Genomic DNA, 20,210 nt, shown 5'->3' with positions numbered 1-20,210 from the left:
TTCAAGTCCCTGCATCATGTATAAGAATAGACTGTGGCCCTGCTGCTGCATGAGAAAAGCATTCAATAGCCTATACAGCAGTTGCTCTATGTAGCCTACATCACCATTTAACTCCATAATTCTGCTTAAATATACTTTTTCAAACTATGCCATTGTTAGTACGACATTTTTTTTTCTGATACAAGCTGAATGTGTTGTACTAACCAGCAGTGACAGGGTTAATCATACCCATATGGTGTACCAAGAGGTTTGGTCGAATGCTGCTGTGGGCCAACAGGAGAGGGAAGGCTGGGTGGGGGCAGAACAGAAGGGAGAGGACAGCAGGGCAGACTCTCTCTCTCTCTCTCAACACCTGCACCTGGTCACTTGATTCACACTCCAACCCAAGGATCAGCGGACCAACATCCTTTCTCACATCCTTCATATGACTCCCTCCAATCCAGGCGTAAACTTTTGGAAATAGTGGAAGACGTGTTCAAGGACCAGTAGTGTGTGTGTTTTTTTTGTCTTTTTTTTATTGTTTCACGGAAGAAACTCAGCCGGTTTACAGCGACTTATTAGGCTTACATTTTTTTTTCTTTCTCTCCAGGGGAATTTTTTCCCAACCGATCGGATTGTTTTAAGCCTGCGCAGAGCTGCTCCGTCTCTTACTGGAGGAGATTTTCTTTCTTTTTTTTAACCCAGCTCCGAGGCACAAAACACGGGGAATGCAGCGCTAACATCCAGCAAGTTTTTTGGATCCCAAACGCGTATTAAGGAAGTCCCAACTCAAAGGTAAGACATTCAACTTCTCTCTGGTTTAACTTTTAACTTGTGGTCGGTTACTCTGTCACTCTGAATGCTATTTAACCGAAGTCCTGCACACATTTGTTCCGTTCCTATTTCGGGATGTTGAGTTCACAGGTAAGTGCGCACTCGTCCGCGGTTAAGAGAACTGGGTTTAGATATCCTATAATTATTTCTCCTCTAAAGGGACACCATGTGTTTTTACAGCTGAACTTTAATCTGATCTGACGGTACCACCCAACACAGAAAAACCAGCAGAAATACCGTCATTCATAGAAATAAGTAGCCCACGATCAGGCCATGATACATGGAGCCCTGCAGGCATATTTGTATGCTGTAGTTCCTGATTTGTGATTTAAAAAAATATATATTTTAGGATTACTTAAAAGGAAAATGTATTTTTTCTTTTACATTTACAGTAAATAAAAAAATATGTGTGAGTGTTAATAATTCTGAGACATTTTTGCCCTGTTGCTGTACCATTTTAAAAAACAGAATATTCAAATAGGAAATGAAAATGCCTCTGAGGTGTTCATTAGCACATTTTACTCTGATTAGTTCATGTTTATGGTGACACTATTCATTCATGCATAAAAATACTTGGTCCAGTTTAATTTCTAGCTGATCAAGAGCTGTTTTAATTGGTGATGATTTCCTTTGTTGAGAAATGCTTGTGATGCTACATGACTAAAGATGTGTGTCCACTTCATCTTTTGTGACCTACTCTGCGTTGGTATAGTTTTTCACATGTATGCGACTTGTTTAACAAGGTAAACGCCTCGTCAAATTCAACAGTTTCACCAGGTTACAGCTAAATTACAGAAAATGCAAAGAAACAGATGCAGCTGTCACACAGCAGCGTGATCATAATGTACATGATATTCACTTAAAGGGTGGAAAGACATTCAAACATCAAACATTTCACTTAATGATGTGGGTGATATGGCTCCAGCATTTACTAATAGTCCTATTCTCTTAAACCTTTCAAATTGATTTCCCCTATAGCGATCAACAGATATCAGCAGTGAACACAGTGTTTGATGGGAGGAATCGAGATCAAGCTCCCCTGGTGAGCAGATATATGGCAACTGTGTGATTATGCCAGGAAGCCTGCAAGGCGTTCCCCTTGGCTTCTGTTTTCAATTTCTAGACGTTCAGGCATGCCAGTCATTTCACTTTCGTCACAATGTTCATATTTTTCGGGGGAAACATATTTTTCATATAATGTGGTGCACATAAATCCTTCCCTTATTGTGAAACATAATGAAATCATTTTGTAAAAATCTCTCACTTGTTTTTCTGCATGAATGCCTCTCCCTAAAAGCCCTCGTTTTTTCCAGGCTTGTACCTTGTGCCACCGGAGGCCGGGGCTACATGGATGCCATGAGAAAAAAGAAAAAAGCCCGCGGGATGGCTTATAGCCCGAGCGAAGCACACCTTCAGGGAGACAATTTAATGGATGTTGTGGACTCAGCTTTTAGTATTCATAATTTATATGGGATCCTCTCCAGCAAAGTGCAGATGCATAATGAATGCTTGAGTTAAGGTCTAACAGTTAGGCCACGTTTCAACACCCCTAAACTGTCAGAAATTGTTTCAGCGCCGACTACCTGTTTCTTTGAACTGTCATGTATTTCAGTCGTCAACTCCTGGAGGAGCGCTGACATGCTTTGTTGAGAGAGAAGCAAGGTGAATTGCTGATGGGCACCAGAGCCTTTCTTTAATCACTTGTCTATTAAAAAAAAGTGTATAAATATATGTTTAAGCAGGCATAACATGTTTAAGAACATGCACCAGGTGACAAGGAGACATTAATCACCTTTTTCAGACTTTTTCCACGAGAATGTGCTTGCAGATGCCTTTTTTACAGTCTCAACACATACCTCACTACATTTACACTTTAAATAAATAATAGGCCTGTCATATTTTCCAGAGCAGGTGTGAAGATTTGGACGTTGTTCCGTCCTGCCAAACTATACGTCTCGCCTTGGAAGGCTGCAGGCCAAACTTCTGATCAGAGAGAGATCAGAGAAAAAGAAAGAGAGGGAGAGAAAGAGAGCGAGTGTCTTTTCTGTCCTTCCTTCTTTTTCTGTCTCCCATTTCTCATGGGGCGCTCTGTAATAATAGTTCATTCCTCTTTCTTTTTTTTCTCCTCCAGATTTAGATCTCTGTGGGCTACCTGCATGACTGTTACCATGACAGCATCTGGAGCCCAACTCCTCCTGTTGGCCTTGTGTGTTTACAGAGGCTCGGCCCTGCAGCAGTCTGCGCCGCGGGTTCGCCTCTCCTTCAAAGGTGAGCTCGTGCCGATTAACTCCAACTCCCCTGACAGCAGGGATTGTCATAATTCTCTTACTTGTTTCCCACAAAGTCACACACACACACACACACATCCACGCCAGCACTTTTTGTTTCCTCTTGTAACATATGTAAAGAGCGTGTTTCCTGCCTCATGTCAAACAGTCCAGCACTGAAAACAAAAGGTGGATGTTACGTGTGGTGGGTTACTGCTTGTGCCCTTCCACCAAGTTTCTTCCCCACACCCTAAAACCAACACACACTCCAGCCTGACCCGTCTCTTCTTCTTTGTTTTTTGGCGTTTGACATGATGACACAAAAAGGAAACACCTGAAATTTGATCACAAGAGCAAAAATGATACTTTGGTGCTCTAATTTCTTTGGTGCCGCAGGGTTGAAAATGTTCGATGAATAGGGGTTTGAAGACCTTTTATTTTTTGTTGGAATTTGGGATTTTCCCATGCAGTGTGCCCATTAAAATCTAACAGCAGAGACTCAGGTTACAGATATTTCAATGGCACCTTTGATCAAAGCAATGCTGCATGATAACAGTTATTTCTGCATCACCGTCATGTTGTCACTGCCAGCACGAACGCACAGACGTCACACCTGAAGTACCTGCAAGTGAGAATTAGAGGCGTGAATCGGTTTTATAACATTCTTTGGTGCTTTCGTGTGGAGGTGAGTCAAAAGACGATGCGGTCCTGAATCAGGTCCGGGCAGTGACGGCGTGTTCGGTGTCTCATCTTGTTCAAACTCACGTCATTGTTACACAGAAGAAAAAACTTTCTTTCTTTCTCTCTTCTGCAGAGGAAGGTTGATAAAACGTAAATGAACTCTCTTAAACTCATCCGTAAATGTTTACATCGTCAGGCTCCTCGGGTGCTCGGCGACCTTGTGGTTCGGTTCCACTTCGATCGTCAGGCTCTGTAACGTGTGGAGCATCTAATGGAGGCTGTGAGGTGCCATTGCATTTCTTTAATCTCCACTTTTTCCGCCTGTTCAGGGGATCAATCTGTGGATCTCTTTAACTGCAGAGCTCAAACTGGGAGCAGACTGGAGTCATTTTAAGACGACTCAGTCTTGTAGTCAGAGGCGCTGCTTGTCAACAGGCAAAACAGGCAACTGCTTGGGGCCCCAGAACAGTAGGGGGCCCCTGAGGGCTCACAAACTTAAACAAAAGCAGTGACCCAAAATGTGCTAATTTTGCAACAACAGTAGGAAACCTCCCCAAGGGGCCCCCATCTAACAGCACTCACTGGCGTTGCCCTGCTAAGCGTTGCACTACTGCTGTGAAAACCAAAAAGTTTGTCCATGAAAGTCAACAAATAAAAAAACAAGAGGAATGATCCGTCTAGAGGAGAGAAAAAAGAAACAGGAAAAAAAAAGAGGTAGAGGAGGAATCGTCGGGACAAAGGCAGACATGATGGTGATGAACGCTGGTTGGAGGGCCCCCAAATTGGTTATTGCCGAGGGCCCCAACGGACTCCAGAATGGCCACTGCTTGTAGTCATGTATGATCGTGCTCTTCCTGTTTGGTAGTTTGTTTGTATCCTGTTCTGTTCTGGCTGTTTATTGCTTGTTTGGTTCTGTTTTATGTGAATCTATTGATGTCTTTTAGAGGACCATCTAGGGACGGGCATCACAAACAAGCTTAGGCTGTAAATGCTGAAGTGTGTGGCAATGGTTTAGTTGCTCAATACTTAAACAGACTATAAACATGAAATAATAAATTACAAAGGGAAAAGGGTCAAGAGTAAATAAACAGCATGGCTTGAGGCATTTTCCTTCCCATTGTACCTGTTTTTATTTTATTTTTGTAAATGTGTAAAAAGTGTGAATTGAGCTTAGCTCAGTAAGTCGTCTACATTTGAAGGCAGATAACTCAAAAGAAAAAAAACAATATCCTGCTCATACACGTGTAACCTCTCATACGTAGAGAGATGAAGAAGCCTTGTTCTCAGGGACAGAGCTGTGGAGCCAAATTATCGAAAGAAAAACAAAGAAACCCGAACAGCGAAGGGCGGAGTTTCGCAAAATGTCAATGAGAGACATCTGATGCAAATTAAAGGTGAGCTAATCATGAGATGTGTCATTGCTGTTCTGAATTAAGCGGATTTTGTGCGACTGGAAACAGCTGCGTGCACTCTGTGTGTGGCTTTTGTTTACAGCTTGAGTCCCTCTCGCGGCTTGCGAGACTGATTTCAGTGCATTTTTATATGAACTTTAACACTAATCCCTTTGCAGTAAACAGCTTATACACACCCGAGGTTTTTTTTTTCTTCGCACAAGCTGGGTGCTGAAAGTAGCAGTCTGACCAATTACACAAGTTTGGTCTTGAACTCGATGTGTTCCTCCCTGCGAGAGATACGGGAATTCACGGCGCTCTCCTCGTAGATAACTCTGTATGGTAACTCCTCCTGAGCATCTGTTGATGTCTCAGATTGTTGATAAAGTTTGCAGCCGCTTTGAATGACTCACTCGCCCTTTCCCCCTTGTGATACCCAACAAAAAAAAAGTTGGATTTACTGGCCAACTGTTTTCTGCCACCCTGAGGATTGATTGTTCATTGTTTGTGACACCGGGTCCCTTTGTTCCCCCCCCCCCCCCCCCCACGAGGCGCCTCTGGAGGAGGTTTTTCCTCGGAGCGGCTACAGGACATGTGACTCTTCTGAACAAATGAGCCGGCCTGAGTGACACTCAGGAGGATACAGCTCTCGCATTGTTTCCTCTGTCGCTTGGGAGGTTGTGTCACGTACACGCACTTCAAAGGGCTTCCCTCGGCCTCGTTTGATGGAATTACTCAGCATTGCTGGAGAGCAAAATGTGCGGCGTAATTAAAGCCCTGCTACAGAATCCCAGGCCCTCGATGTGCTGTCACCAGTTTGTCCATACTTGAGATAGGCCGGGGACTAAACAGGAGTGGTCATTAGAGCCTCAGCGACAATATGTTGTCAAGTTGTAACACGAGAGCTTATAATAGCGGCCCGGCTGAAGCGCCATGCGTGAATTGTACGTCCTTCCCAGTGTTTCCCCGTCAGTGTCACTATGCTGTCAGGGGATAAGTGTTAGCTGAATGTTTACCAGATGATGGCAGTACATTGTTTTCTATTTTTGGAGGATGGAGACATGTATAGGGGTGTGGTGTTTCTACATTTAGCCCCCCTCTGTGAATCCACTACGGCCCAGTGGAGCTCGTCCAGAGTCTTGTTATCCTGTGTTTACCTCTCAGGAACAGGACCGGACCCCCTGTTACCTCCTCCGCGGCGCCGCGTAGTGTTGTCCGGAGATCCGATTGCATATCTTATTTTAGTCGCACCTTGACTACATCCTGTTAACATTGACCTCAGAAGGGAAGATGGCGGGCACTTTGATGTAAATAAAGATCGCGCTTCCTGCTCGAATCCCTGTAAGCCAGCTTCTGACGGGGTCTCTGTGAACATTTGTCATTTCGTAAGCCGGCTGCCTTTACCCGTGCTTACGCTGTGTCCCAAAGTGCAAACATGCCGGACAATATGTCGGCGCGTATTGTGTGACGACTGTGTGCTGCTTTTTATGTTCCTAAATGAAGCGAAGCATAGCCGGACGGAAGAATGGGGAAAAAGAGGTCCCATTCAGAGGCTGCAGAGTGCGGCACGCAGCCCTCACAGCAGATGAAAATTGTTCAATCAAAGCTTTCAGGAGAACCAAAAAAAAAAAAAAAAGAAACATTTTCCACCGCGGCGTGTCTTAACAGGTTACGCTCTGCTGAACACAATCCTGATCTTGAGAATTAGCTGCGAGTTCCACTGACCGTGTTCCCTAAGGGACCCTGCTTTCTCGCCCCAACTCCGCAGGCCACGTGGTGCCTCAAACTCAGTCGCACGGGCAGGACGCATAAAATATTGAGATCTTAAAAGCGAATATGTTTCTTAAAATGCACCAGGTTGAGTTATATTTATTCAGTGACACACATTTTCCAGAAAAGAAGTGAGAAGGGTGTTGTTAAGGAGGCCACAAGTTCAGCAAAGTCAGTAATGAAACATGTTAAAGGCATAAAGGGAATTATGTGAAAGGTTTAGAGAAGTAACCCCTGCTTCCTCTGCCCCCCCCCCCTCCCCCCTGCTCCCTCTGCTCCCTCTGCTCCCTCTGCTATTAGTTTGCCAAGTGCTGTTTCCTTTTCTTCTTCTTCTTTTTAACGAGATCTTTCTGTTTATGATCAGTCCAAGCTATTAAAAACATTCACTGGGTTCATGATTGGTATTAATCAAGTGAACATATCCGATGTGTTAAGTAGATCTTGTCTTCTTTGCTCTAAATGCTGCTCGTCTAAAGCGTTTTCTGACTTTTTGTTCTGTGGGATAACATGCAACAAAGTTGTCTTGATCAGTCACACCAAAGAGCATAAAGGTCGTCATTTTTCCCCACTTCAAATTGTCCACTAATAAGGTTGGTATGTGTGATGGGCGGAATTTCTTGGGCTTTTTTTTTTTTTTTAAATCACAGAATGAATGACGGAGGATGATATTGAGAAGCTGCTAGGAGATGTATGCACAAGCAGAAATGATTTTAAGCACATTGAGTTTAAAGATGATATGGATGTTTGTTTTGAGCTTATTGTACACCGTACTGCACACTTTTGAGCAAACTGCATAAAAAGAGCAGAGACCTCAAGTAGCACATGACGATCTTATGAGAATACTTCTAAATCGACCTGTGATTGACTATTTGCCTTGTGAGAGACCTGACTTAAAGTTTAAACGAACATATTCGGCTTCCTTACAAAAGGCTGCCTGTTTAGATTTTGTGTCATTTATGTAGCACAGATTTTTTTTTTTTGATGTTTCTTCTCTTTGAGTCCTTAAGGAATTAAGTGTGGAAGACTTCTTTGCTTTCACTGTGTAGTATTTTTAAATAATGAAAAAAAAACCTGTCCACAGGAACACAACGACTGTTTGATACCTTAATCTTCTTAGAGAAGATACAACAAGCGGAGACAGAAATCGGACGTGTGTGAGCACAAGTCGTGCCCCCCCCCCCCCTCCCTGCACAAGAAAGTGCCCATGTTGGGCCACCCTATCTAAAAAGTCGTGGACACTCCACTGAGTCAAGAGAAATGTTTGTGACTGGACAAGTCCATACACTCAAACTTTTAATTTAAGCCTCAGAAAATGAAATGATTAGATGTACATATCTGAACAGCTGGCTTTTTGTAATACATTGATATTTATAACTGAGCAGCTGTGGCTCAGTGGTAGTCAGTCGTCTCTCAACCAAGAGTCGGGGGTTCAATCCCCAGCTTCAACAGTGCCATGTCCAAATGTCCAAGGGCCCCAAATTGTCCCCTCTGCTACACTAAGTGGAGTGTGAATGTGTATGAATGGAACGGTACTGTTGGGAAGTTTTGCACTTCACGTAGCCTCTGCCGCCTCCTGCTTCGTTTATCCTTGAAATCTTTCTGTTTTGTAAAACGTCATGTGTGCTCCCTGTTGCCTTTTATCTGGAGCCTGCACTGTTAACACGGTTGGACTGAATAACAAAAGCTGCCACACTCTTCACACAGAACTGATGGACACAAAAGCAGCTCGACCCTTCAGCTTCTCCTTCAACACCAGCGACTACCGCATCCTGCTGATGGATCAGGATCAGGGCCGTCTGTACCTGGGCAGCCGCGAGTACCTGGTGGCTCTCGACATGCACAACGTCAACAAGGAGCCTCTTATAGTGCGTACAAACTCCACCACCTTCCTGTTTTCGTAAATCCAGTCTGCTGTTTGGTATGTGGCAGTAAGTCTCTGAATGCAGTGAGCCTCAATAATCCAGTATTTCACAAACACAGATCCACTGGCCTGCGTCGGCGAAGAGAAAGGGAGAATGTCAGATGACGGGCAAGGGAAGACAGGTAGGATCTTGTATTTACATCCGGTTCCTTTTTTTTTTTCGTTATAAAAACAAGACGTCTGCTTTTCGAGACGGCACAATGGCGATGTTTGAATTCCACTTGTCTTGCTCCTCTTTGTCCAGGGTGAATGTGCCAACTTTGTGCGCCTGATAGAGCCGTGGAACCGCACCCACCTCTACACCTGTGGGACGGGGGCGTACCAGCCAATCTGCACATTCATCAACCGAGGCTGGAGGGCAGAGGTGAACACAAAGACGTTTACATTTCCCCCAGAGTGAGATTTACCGCAAAAATCCCTCGGCAGCAGCAGCAGCAAGCAGCAGCAGGCGGCTCGGAAAGCTTTCGCCCTGATAAATATTTCAGGCTTACAAACTGGGACAGTGATTTGTTTACGATTTTCCCATGTTCCCTTGTGACGTCTATTTTTAATGCATCTTCTTCCTGTCTCTTCTGTCTCTGCAGGACTACCTGTTTAGGCTGGTTGCTGGGTATGTGGATTCAGGGAAGGGAAAGTGTTCCTATGATCCCAAACAGGAGAGCGTTGCAGTTCTGCTCAGTAAGCTTCATTCTGATGCAGAAAAAAAGCACAAAATCTAAATTTCCTTACTTACTGAGAGATTCACCCTCTTCTCTTGTTTTCTCACTTCACAGATGGTAACCTGTATGCGGGCGTCCATATCGACTTCATGAGTACAGATGCTGCTCTGTTTAGGACCATGGGAGGCAGAACAGCAATCAGGACAGAGCAGTACGACTCCAGGTGGCTCAACGGTGAGTAAGAGTGGGTGTGAGGAGGCAAACGTCTCTGATTACAGGTTATGGTTCCTCTCATTTTATTTTGACGACCGCTTTGCTAAATCCTCCCCACTCTTATGTGTCTTCATCCTCCCAGAGCCGGTGTTTGTTCAGATCCAGCAGATCCCTGACAGTGCAGAAAGAAATGACGACAAACTTTACTTTTTTTTCCGTGAGAAGACTCTGGACTCGAGCGGCGGGGCGAGCCCCAGCGTTTTAGCCCGGGTGGGAAGAGTGTGTCTGGTGAGCCCAAAAAAAAAAAAAGAATCTATCTGTAATAAAAATAGATCTATCTTACCTTGTGAAATGAAAGCGATTGTAAGAATCAAAGCCATGACCCAATTTCCTGCCTGTCTAGAATGATGAAGGAGGGCAGAAGTCCCTGGTGAACCGCTGGACGACGTTCCTCAAGGCCCGTCTTATCTGTTCAGTGATCGGAGAAGACGGAGTGGAGACACGATTTGATGAACTACGTGAGGCCACAGTGAAATAAGCTCCGGCTTTAAACTGATAGCATTTTAATTGCAGCTGCTTTTACCTTCCTGTTATTGATTTTGTGTCTTTTTTATCTCGCAGGCGATGTGTTTATTCAGCCAACGCAGGATGAGCGAAACCCAACGGTGTACGCTCTCTTCACCACAGCCGGGTGAGTCGTTTGTGGTTGACAAATTCACACCTCGCTTCCACCCTCATCACACATTTTTTTTTTTGTGAATGATTCACGCTGTAATCGCTGCTCTAAATGACCCTAATTGTCTTTTTTTTTCTGCTCTAGCTCTGTGTTCAAGGGCTCAGCCGTCTGCGTGTACTCGATGGCTGATATCCGTAACGTCTTCAATGGACCGTTCGCCCACAAGCACGGCCATAATTACCAGTGGACAGAGTACACTGGCAAGATACCGTACCCCCGGCCTGGAACAGTACGTTTCAGTCGTGTAAATCTCCAAATGAATGCGCTCCAAAAAAAGCACACACATTTTAATCTGCACATATATGTGACTGTGTTTCTCTTTTCATCCAGTGTCCGGGAGGAACCTTCACTCCTGGTATCCGCTCGTCCAAGAACTTCTCAGACGAGGCTGTGAATTTCATCAGAGCTCATCCCCTCATGTACCATCCAGTTTATCCCGTCCACCGCCGCCCCCTGGTGGTGAGGACCGGCGTTGACTACCGCTTCACGGCCATGGTGGTGGATCAGGTGGACGCTGTGGACGGACGCTACGAGGTGCTTTTCCTAGGGACAGGTGAGGCCGCTGCAGGGTTGATGATGAATCAGTTTGGCAAAACAAGGAGCATTTAATTGAGGAACATTTTTTTTTTTTTTTCACTTCTAGATCGAGGAACTGTCCAAAAAGTTATAGTTTTGCCAAAGGACCCCACAAGCATGGAGGAGCTGACACTGGAGGAAGTGGAGATTTTCCGGGTATGTTTAAATTTGTGATCCTTAAAAAATAAATACAAATAAAAATATTATATTTTTTACTCATTTATTTTTGTTTCTATTCAAAACAGAGCAGAGCTCCAGTCAAAACCATGAAGATATCCTCTAAAAGAGTAAGCACATCCTTAAATTGGTGACACACGTTTCACTGCATATATCGAAGCAGATTCCTCACAGTGACCCTGTTTATTTTCCTTGTATCGCTATAGCAACAGCTGTACGTGTCATCTGATGCGGGGCTGACCCAGGTGTCGCTGCACCGCTGCGATGTGTACGGCAGGGCCTGCTCCGACTGCTGCCTGGCCCGAGACCCCTACTGCGCCTGGGACGGAGAGAGCTGCTCGGCCTTCACGCCGTCCACCAAGAGGTGACGGCTTGTTTTCGTCTTTTACATTCATCGGTTTCTAGGCTTGTGAAGTGAGGAGTGCGACTTTTATCACGTCTTGTCTTTTTGTTTTGGCCTCAGGAGGAGCAGACGTCAGGATGTTAAACACGGCGACCCGCTGAGGCAGTGCAGAGGCTTCAATGCTAAAGGTGTGGCCACTTCAGAGTTAAAACAACACGCTAAATAAAAGTTATAGTTTGTTTTGAGCGTTTGTTAATATTTCTTTCCTCTGTTTTCGGTGCAGTGGAGAAACGCCTGAGGGAAACGGTGCAGTTTGGGGTGGAGGGCAGCAGCACCTTCTTGGAGTGTCAGCCTCGCTCTCCTCAGGCCACCGTCAAGTGGCTCTTCCAGAGGGAGGGGAGAAGGAAAGTGGTGAGGAAGAGCTCAAATGTATTATTATTATTATTGATTGTTGAAGGTGTATTTGACATTTGGGGAAATAGAGAACTCCATGAAGTTAAATGTCAAAACCACTCTCTCTGTTTTACAGTAAATGTAAGCCTTGTTGGCATGTGACAGCAGGGGGGGTCATTGTACCCAGCTGAGTGAATCACACATTTCACCATGTCATCAAACCACACCTTTTTTTTATTGTTTGGATGGCGAGAACCCTGGCAGCATAATAACACGCTGTACCTTTAAGAGCATCAACTGCTGTGTCCATTTGTAATCTCTAGACATTTTAAAAACCTTGTTCCCTCTCTTAAACGTTCCTTCTTTCACCCTTCCACAGCTCAGCCGTCTGGGAGGAGTCATGAAAACCAACCACGGCATCCTCCTGAAGTCTCTCAACCAATCGGACGCAGGGCTCTACCACTGCCTCGCCACTGAGAACAACTTCAAACACACGGTGGCCCGCGTGGCGCTGCGCGTTCTGGATCGAGACATTGTTTTGGCGCTCACCGCTCAGGACGAGGACGAAGAGCAAAACGCGCGCCACGCGGGACCCTTCCAGCAGTCGTCCCTCTTCACCACACCCTTCCCGCCTGAGATCAGACTGATTAACCAGTACTGCCAGTCCTACTGGGAACAGCTCAATCCCAAACAGCAGCAGCAGCATCAGCAGCGTAAACGCACCAGCCGCAGACACACAGAGAGTCAGGACCAAGGTCTCGGCTAGAGGGCCAGACTCACCATGTCCAGCACTGGCCTGTCTGGACTTTTTAGTGGACTTTTATGTTTGATTCGCATGTTAGCGTGTTACCTCCGTTCTTCAGGCAGGTGATGCCGTCATGCTGTCATTTCAGTATTGTACTGGTGGTTTTGTAGGTTTCCGCCTAGAAAAATACAAGTTTGTGTGTATTTTACTCCCCTGACAATACTGCATATTTTCACACAGCCTTCCTATGTTTTAAGTGTCTGCTCATGATCAAGATTCACAGAGCATTCACACCAACTTTTGAGACTGAATACCAGATTTATCACCATCAGAGTGGTTTCTTCTGAGGGTATGTTCACCTTCATGCGTGAAATTCCAGTAGAACAGCCAAACATCAACGATTTTAGTCAAAGAAAAAAAATCACTGCGCACTTATTTTATTAATATGTGTGATAGCACATTTTTTTTAGCAGATGATTCTCACTTATCCTAAAAGGTATTTTGGCTGGTCATTAGCGCCTTTGTATGAGCTACAATGCTAACAAGAAAATCACAAAGAAGATACGTTTCCAGGTAGTTTTATATAACGGCTGTAACTCCCTGTGCGTACGTTTATATTTTTCCAGCAGGATTGCACACCGAGAAGTCTGTTACCTAGGTGAAAGGAGGAAGGATGAGGTTGATTGTTTTTTTGTTTTTTTTGTTAGAGGAAAAACACAAACACACGCACAGGAGAAAAACAGGATCAGCAAGGACAAAAAAGAAAATAAAAAAAGGCTTTTGTCCACAGGGGGGCTTCCAAAATCAACACAGACAGGAAGTTCCTCACAAGTGCTTCAAATATGAGATTCCTGATATGTAGGTATAAAGTTACTGCGGTGAAAAATAAAGACCTCTGGCGGATCACATATTTTTACGCTACCTTGTTAGAAATGTTAGACTCGGATGTAAAGTATTTACAATTTGTATTTAGAAGGCTCCAACATACGAAACCACAGGTATTGTACTCTAATTATCTTGAAAAAAATGTAATATATTGATTGTGAATATAATATATATGGTCGTTGGATTACTCTTGTATTGTATGAAGATATTATGATGATGCATATGTTGCATGCATTTCTGTTGTTGCTTGTTGCAAGTTGTACATTTGACTGTTTTAGACCGTGGTGTGTTCTGACGTTTGTAAGGTGTTCTGTATTCTGCTAAGCTAATTCCAATTGGATGTTGTCATGTAATGACTCCCTTACTGTCCTGTGCTCTAGTGACCTCCAGTATGTGAGTGTTGAAGATTTGTATAGCGTACAGTGTTCTTCCAGTTATGCACTTTTGTCGGTGGTGGGATTCGAGGGAATTTGGGGATCTTTGCACAGATGTATGAGAAAATGATTCAAGAACAAAATGTTTTTTTTTTTTTTTTTTAATGTACAGTATGTTATAAAAACTGGGAATGAATATGTCTCAGACTTAGTATTGATCGTTGGTGTTGTGTCATAAGCTACATTTACAGGATTTAAAAAAAAAGAAAGAAAAAAGGCTCTTCTAAAGGAAGCACGAGAAACGACGCAGAGCCTCCGATCACCTTCATGTGAGTTACAGTGCTGTCGTGAATCCTACACTGGAAATGTTCCAAACAAATATATAAACATTTCATGATTCTCTAGACTTGTTTTCCTGTCCAGTTCAAGTTTTTCTATTGAATATTTTTTTTTTTTATTGAATCACTTTACACAAGTTGTATTCAAGTTTGCGGTTATTGGAGGTGAGAAAAACAACTAAATGTAACCGTGACGCAATTACAAAAACCACAGTTGAACTTAGCTCTTATTACAAATCAGTCGTCCCATTCGTCGTCCTCTTCGTCGTCGTCTCCACCTTCATCTTCACTTTCGTCTAGAAAGAAGAGACGATATGTAAGGACGGTTTTATTCCCCTTATGGTTCTTGAAACCTGAAAGGATGAATGAATGTTTTCATATTTACCAGAAGAATGGATGGCTTTACTCCTCTTCTGCATGACTGACATGAGCGCACCGACGATGCCTTCACTTGACCCTGGAGGTGTATTCGGAGCCTGATCTGGACTATCTATCACCTGAAATAAGAAATAGAGTTTAAGCATAAAAGTATCCACAAATATGAATATTATATCACATTTCTTCATAACAATCTTTGCGATAAGGGGAATTTCTTTACATTTCTAAGCTTCTTCCCGAGTCGGATCTGATCCAACAGAGCTCCTCTGCTCTCTCCTCCCCCGCTGGATGAAGGAGGTGGCGGCTGTGGTGGACCACCGGAACCAAGAGGAGGAGGAGGAGGCGGGAAAGCTGAAGAAGGGGCAGACGGTGGTGGAGGAGGCGGCGGGGGAGGAGGAGGGCCTCCACCTCCTCTTCCGCCTGCAGCAGGAATAGGAGGAGGCGCGAAACCCACGGAGCGCTGCTGGCTTGACGGCGGCGGCGGGGGAGGCAGGTTGTGTGCGGAGGATCTTGACGGAGGCGGCGAGGAGAAGTGCGGCGGTGTAGAGTGCGCTGGAGGAGGCGGAGGAGGGGGACCACCCCTGTTGGCTTGAGAAGGTGGAGGTGGGAGTCCCCCACGTGCCGGAGGCGCATGGGAGGATGGGCTCCCTCGCTGCTGCGTGCCTGGAATAGGAGGGAGAGGGCCAGAGCGGCCTCGTGGAGGAGGAGGGGTCGGAACAGAGTGACCCGAGCCCGGCACAGGAGGCAGAGGTCCCTGTCTGCCAGGTGGAGGTGGTGGAGGGCCAGAAGCTAGAATGCAATGGAACGAAATATGCATAAAAGCAAATCCAACCATATATTAATCTTATATTAACATGCAGAAGCAGAAAGTGAAATATAAGTGAGTGACTCTGACCTGCTCTGTTCACCTCCCTTTTGACCGCCTCCATGCCTCCGGACTGCTCGATGACATTATAGATGAGCTGGGAGGTCCGTTCGTCCCTCATCTCAGCCTCAGTGATCCCAGCCTGGGAGAGCAGCTTGGACAGGTCAGGGTCCAGGTTGTTTGGATCAAAGCCAACATGAGAAACATGTCTGACCGTAAGGAAACAAGAGGAGAGAGTCTGAAACTGTTAACTCGATGATCAGAAACACACAGCACTACAATTTCTTCTCCTGAATGGCAACAAGTAACAGTTTAGAAGCTGGTTGTTCAACTAGGTTTTGATATCCATAGTTACCCAACAGACAAACTTTTTTTTTCTGTCTTTTAGGTAAATCCTGAAACAAGACAATTTATAGATCATAAAAAGAAGAATTGATTATTGTTTCACAATGTCCTGGGGCAAAATCTTCATTCGTTTACCGCAAAAATCCAACATCCCCTAAAGTTTTGTCCTCGTGAAATTGTGGAATTTAATTGTTTTGTTCAGGACAGGTTAAGATCCCAGGCGACTCAGGGAGCCGGATTGTCATCGTACTAGTGAATAATATGAGTTTTACATGTTTGAATTTGTAAAACTAAATTTGAACAGGCGTCAGTCTCGATTGGTTTCTATTTATCACCAAATGTTCTGAGTAGCTAATAAATGAAGGTTACCCAGCTAACATGGATCGTCGTTTGTGAAAGTGTAGTGATTGTGTAAAACAGGGCTGGGCCTTCAAATGTACAGACTATGGGCTGGAATGGCACTTTAGGACTGGTATGATTTTTAAGTTCGACTTTTTTTCCCCCTGCACTTGCGTATCACCGGCCCACATGGCAGGGACAGCTGTCCATTGGTTGTTCTCTTTATAATGACAGCTGACAGCTGACACACCTCCCACAGGACCATCTCCACAGCTCCCTCTCCCCCCCCCCACTCTGTTTGATCCTGCTGACAAAGTGAAAGTGTCTGAAGGACGCGAAAAGTATTTGAACAATCCCTGGGATTTGTAATGCAGCGTAAATTCAAAAGACTGCAGCAGCCCTGGAGTTCCTGCAGGTCACGATTGTCTGTTACTGCATACTGTCATAAAGCCACAGGTGGAGACGTGTGTGGCAGAGAGCAGGAGGAGAGAGCAGGTGTGTGTGAGAATTAGCTCTGCATGGTATCATAATATCTGTAAGATTATTAGCTTGATGGTTCCCTTGAAGGTGTATGAAAACTTAGTTTGAGAGTAGATCTGCTGCTCTTTTGTGCAAAAAATGTAGGTTATGCCAGGGATGGTAATAAAGGTAGATTTTATCACACTGTGAAAGTTCAGTAGCCTATAAAAACTAGAAATTAGGAGAAATTATATTGTGTAGGCCTACTACATTTAGTCCAAACACATTTAGCTGGAAATTAGAGTTAATTCTAGCAGAAAATAAAATACCAGAGCCAGATTATCTATACCTAATGTAAAGCCAAAGCTCATATTCTCACATGTTCCCATGAATAATGAATAATTGGATCATTTATTGTTATGGTTTCTGTCACATATGAACAAGTGGGCTTTTTAAAATGATGTTAAGTTATTATTTCTTATTCAAGTTCATCATCCATTTGATAAATAATTACGAACTGCAAACAAACAAAGCATTGTTTTCTCTAAGTAGTTAAGAAAACATGATTTCTCCACAGCCAAAGGCCAACTTCTTGAAGTTATCGCTACTTTACATTGCAAATGAGGCCTCCCAAAACGTGGTATGGAGGCATCTAAAAGTTGTCTGCTCACTCACTTGAATCCACTTGGTGCTCCTATGTCTGCTTTGGAGAGTTTGGCGCCTTTTTTCTTGTTCTTCTTGTCCTTCTTTCCTTTCCCGCCAAAAGCAGCAGGCGAGGGGGTCGGGGTCGAGCGGTAGCGCGACGAATTAATGTCCGGGTTCTGTATGTCCACCGTGGTCATGTGGAAGGAGCCAGGGCTGCCAGGTGAGGCTTTGGAGGAGATGCAGAGTAAGTGCAGGTACATATTAATGTGTAATTGTATGCACAGTTGTCAGTGGTTAGAGTAAAAAAGGATGAGGTGAAGTTACCTTTTTCAGGTGGGAGTGGAGGCAGGTTACCTCTGTCTGCAGTATTTAAAAAAAAAAAAAAAAAAAAGAGAAAATGATAGATAGAATTTTTCAACCGGTAGAGAGCAGTCACTATGCACATTTCTAACACAATATTTCGAATTTCAATACTTTGTACTCAAATGTTGAGATTTGGATTTGAATTGATCCATAACACTACTTCATACTCAAATACAGATGTTTATAGTTGAAAAAAATGGTTTTGGGGTTTAGTTACTCTTTAAAATAAATCCCCTCTTACAGTACATTTCATACTAATGCAGTCATAAAGACAAATGCTTTCTTACCAGCAGGCGGCAGGGGGCGCTGTTTCTTGTCTGTTAATAACAGGAAGATGGGAGAAACCGTTTTGTATCACGCACCAACCCATAACACAATATTTACACAGCCTAAATACACACAAAACAGTATTCTATTATTTAAATGAGGAGGAAAGAGATTTTGATTTATTTTAGTTTACTAGTTAAGCGATAATTGAGTAAAATGTGCTTCCTAATGGATACACAATCTCTGCAGGAGACTTTTTGGTATGAACTCAATCCTGAAATGTTTCAAATTCAAACAAAAAATAACTTAATTTAAGTTCAATTATTTTTTTACCCAGAATCATTTTTGCAAGCATCATGTTAGCTCACTAAAGAAATATAGTGGAGTTGTTACCACAGTTGTACTGAATCTACATAGCCTATATGAGACACTCTCTTCTTGTAAAAATAAACATAGCGTGGCGCGGCTATGAACTCACTGACCTTGGCGGTTGTTTCTTTGGTTTATTTTCTCCTGGACAGCATTTTGGAAAGTTTCTGCTTCCTGCCGATCTGCAAAGTTCAGTCCAACCTGACAGTCCTGAAGTGTCATGAGGAATCACATTATCCAAAATACAGTATTTTTTAAGCAGGTTTGCAGACTCTAGTATAGTTTTAACACAAATAACGAGAGAGGACAACTTAATATCTGAACTACAGCTGCAGGAATTAGTGAAACACGGTTGTGCTTACATCTGCAGCAAAGGTGTGAAAGAACGGCTGCGGTGAGGAGTACACAATTTGGTTGTAGAGCTCCTGCTCCCAAACCTGCCTCCCAGTCTGTGGAAAAACACAGTCATCATATTTGTCTCATAAAATTACTCATGCGAGACGTGAGTAACCTCGTCTCACTTTTCAATACACATATATTTGATTACATCATCAGTCTAAACAGAGCTTAAAAAAGAGGATACAATTAGATTGTCATTATAATGAGACGTTACCTTTAGATCAAACATGCGTATGAAGTAGGAGCGCTGAGGGTTGTCTTTGATGAAGCAGACCACACCGGTGTGCTGCAGGCTCCACATGGACGGACTGTGAGGCAGAGCCATGAACAGCTGTACAACTGCAGTGGCCATGGACTAAACACACACACACACACACACACACACACACACACACACACACACACACACACACAATTATATATTAACGAAAAACAAATTACACTTCTCCTATAACTTTGCACTTTCTGTGATGAGGATTCACTTCCTCGTCTGCCGTCATTTGTTCAGCTAACATGGTGAGGCCTCCAAACACTCAGCTGGTGGTGGTATGTTGCTCAGCAGGTGTGGCTGACAGTCAGAACTGTTGTGTTTACTTCTGTAACTTTTTTTTTTTTTTTAAAAGTCAGGAAACCAAACAACGCTCGACTTCACTGCAAGAGTGAAACATGCTTCAGTGTCTAATTCTGACAGCAGAGGAAGAAACCGTTCAGCCACCATTTCCTGTTACAGCTACCTCCTTTTTGATGACCTAATGTCAGCACTTCATTTTTAACTGCAGCTCCTTATAAGTACAATGTATCCCTTTAGATAATGTCTCGTAGGGTTTATATTGTAAAAATACAAATGTACATTTTCTTGAATTGTTAAAAAAACTGAATCTTTTAAAAGAAAGTACATTTAAAAAAAAAAAATGGGTCAGATGAGGAGTCAGACCTAATCCTTGTTGTGTTGAGTTGAAGGTGAAATGCCAAGTACCTTATTTCCAGGTTCAGCTCGACTGCCGACATTCAAATTCAGTATATAACCCTTAACCACACAAAAGGGATGTTCTGATACCTGAAACTATTTACATTTTTTTACACAGCGACCAGAATAACCTGCTCTATGTTGGATGCCTTTATCGTTCACTTTTACAATAAGCTGTCAGTAAGGGTGACATTAAAGAGACATACAGCAGGGTGTCAGCCTTCACAGTTTGCTATGATCACTTCAGAACTTACAGCACACCTTCTGCCCAGCAGCTCCTCCAGCTTCTCGTTCTCCTGCAGGCTCAGCAGAGAGCTCCGGGCGAACTCCGTTTTACTTTTAGATCCCCGGCTCATGGTCCTCGATTAAAGCTCACAGCGTTATCTCAAAATGAAATGTGAACAGCATCTGAAACAAACAACGTCCTCTCTACACTGACAGAACACTGAGCTCTACAGTCAAGGAAGTTTCTCTTCTCTGTTCTGTTGCACACATCAACTCAAAGCAGGAAACGGCCAACCACACTTCTCTA

At 43.7% G+C, this 20,210-nt stretch overlaps 2 protein-coding genes across 4 annotated transcripts; one reads left to right on the top strand and one right to left on the bottom strand.

Moving 5' to 3' along the window:
* The first annotated feature begins 313 nt into the window (after positions 1-313).
* Positions 314-14,348, top strand: LOC132989830 (semaphorin-3F-like). The gene is made up of 18 exons (XM_061057719.1): positions 314-774; positions 2,945-3,081; positions 8,627-8,787; positions 8,903-8,965; positions 9,088-9,207; positions 9,428-9,521; positions 9,617-9,736; positions 9,858-10,003; positions 10,119-10,233; positions 10,337-10,406; positions 10,536-10,680; positions 10,782-11,004; positions 11,095-11,183; positions 11,273-11,314; positions 11,411-11,568; positions 11,668-11,735; positions 11,831-11,958; positions 12,320-14,348. The coding sequence occupies exons 2-18, from the start codon at positions 2,970-2,972 to the stop codon at positions 12,704-12,706; spliced, it is 2,241 nt and encodes a 746-aa protein (XP_060913702.1). The 5' UTR covers positions 314-774; positions 2,945-2,969; the 3' UTR covers positions 12,707-14,348.
* Positions 14,172-20,201, bottom strand: wasb (WASP actin nucleation promoting factor b). 3 transcript variants are annotated; one of them, XM_061057723.1, is made up of 11 exons: positions 19,940-20,201; positions 18,926-19,066; positions 18,675-18,761; positions 18,426-18,522; positions 17,964-17,993; positions 17,638-17,673; positions 17,344-17,539; positions 15,556-15,734; positions 14,881-15,449; positions 14,668-14,779; positions 14,172-14,578 (listed from the first exon to the last, which is right to left on the bottom strand). In XM_061057723.1, the coding sequence occupies exons 2-11, from the start codon at positions 19,061-19,063 to the stop codon at positions 14,520-14,522; spliced, it is 1,503 nt and encodes a 500-aa protein (XP_060913706.1). In that variant the 5' UTR covers positions 19,064-19,066; positions 19,940-20,201; the 3' UTR covers positions 14,172-14,519. The 3 variants fall into 3 exon arrangements, with proteins under 3 accessions (XP_060913706.1, XP_060913705.1, XP_060913707.1); XM_061057722.1 differs by having other exon boundaries at positions 19,933-20,200; XM_061057724.1 differs by lacking the exon at positions 19,940-20,201 and adding an exon at positions 19,099-19,720.
* Between the last annotated feature and the right edge of the window lie 9 nt (positions 20,202-20,210).

The sequence above is a fragment of the Labrus mixtus genome, chromosome 15 (genome assembly GCF_963584025.1).
Source record: "Labrus mixtus chromosome 15, fLabMix1.1, whole genome shotgun sequence".
NCBI classification, from domain to species: Eukaryota; Metazoa; Chordata; class Actinopteri; order Labriformes; family Labridae; genus Labrus; species Labrus mixtus.
The sequence above is the reverse complement of the archived record's forward strand: the minus strand, read 5'-3'. Positions and strand labels throughout refer to the sequence as shown.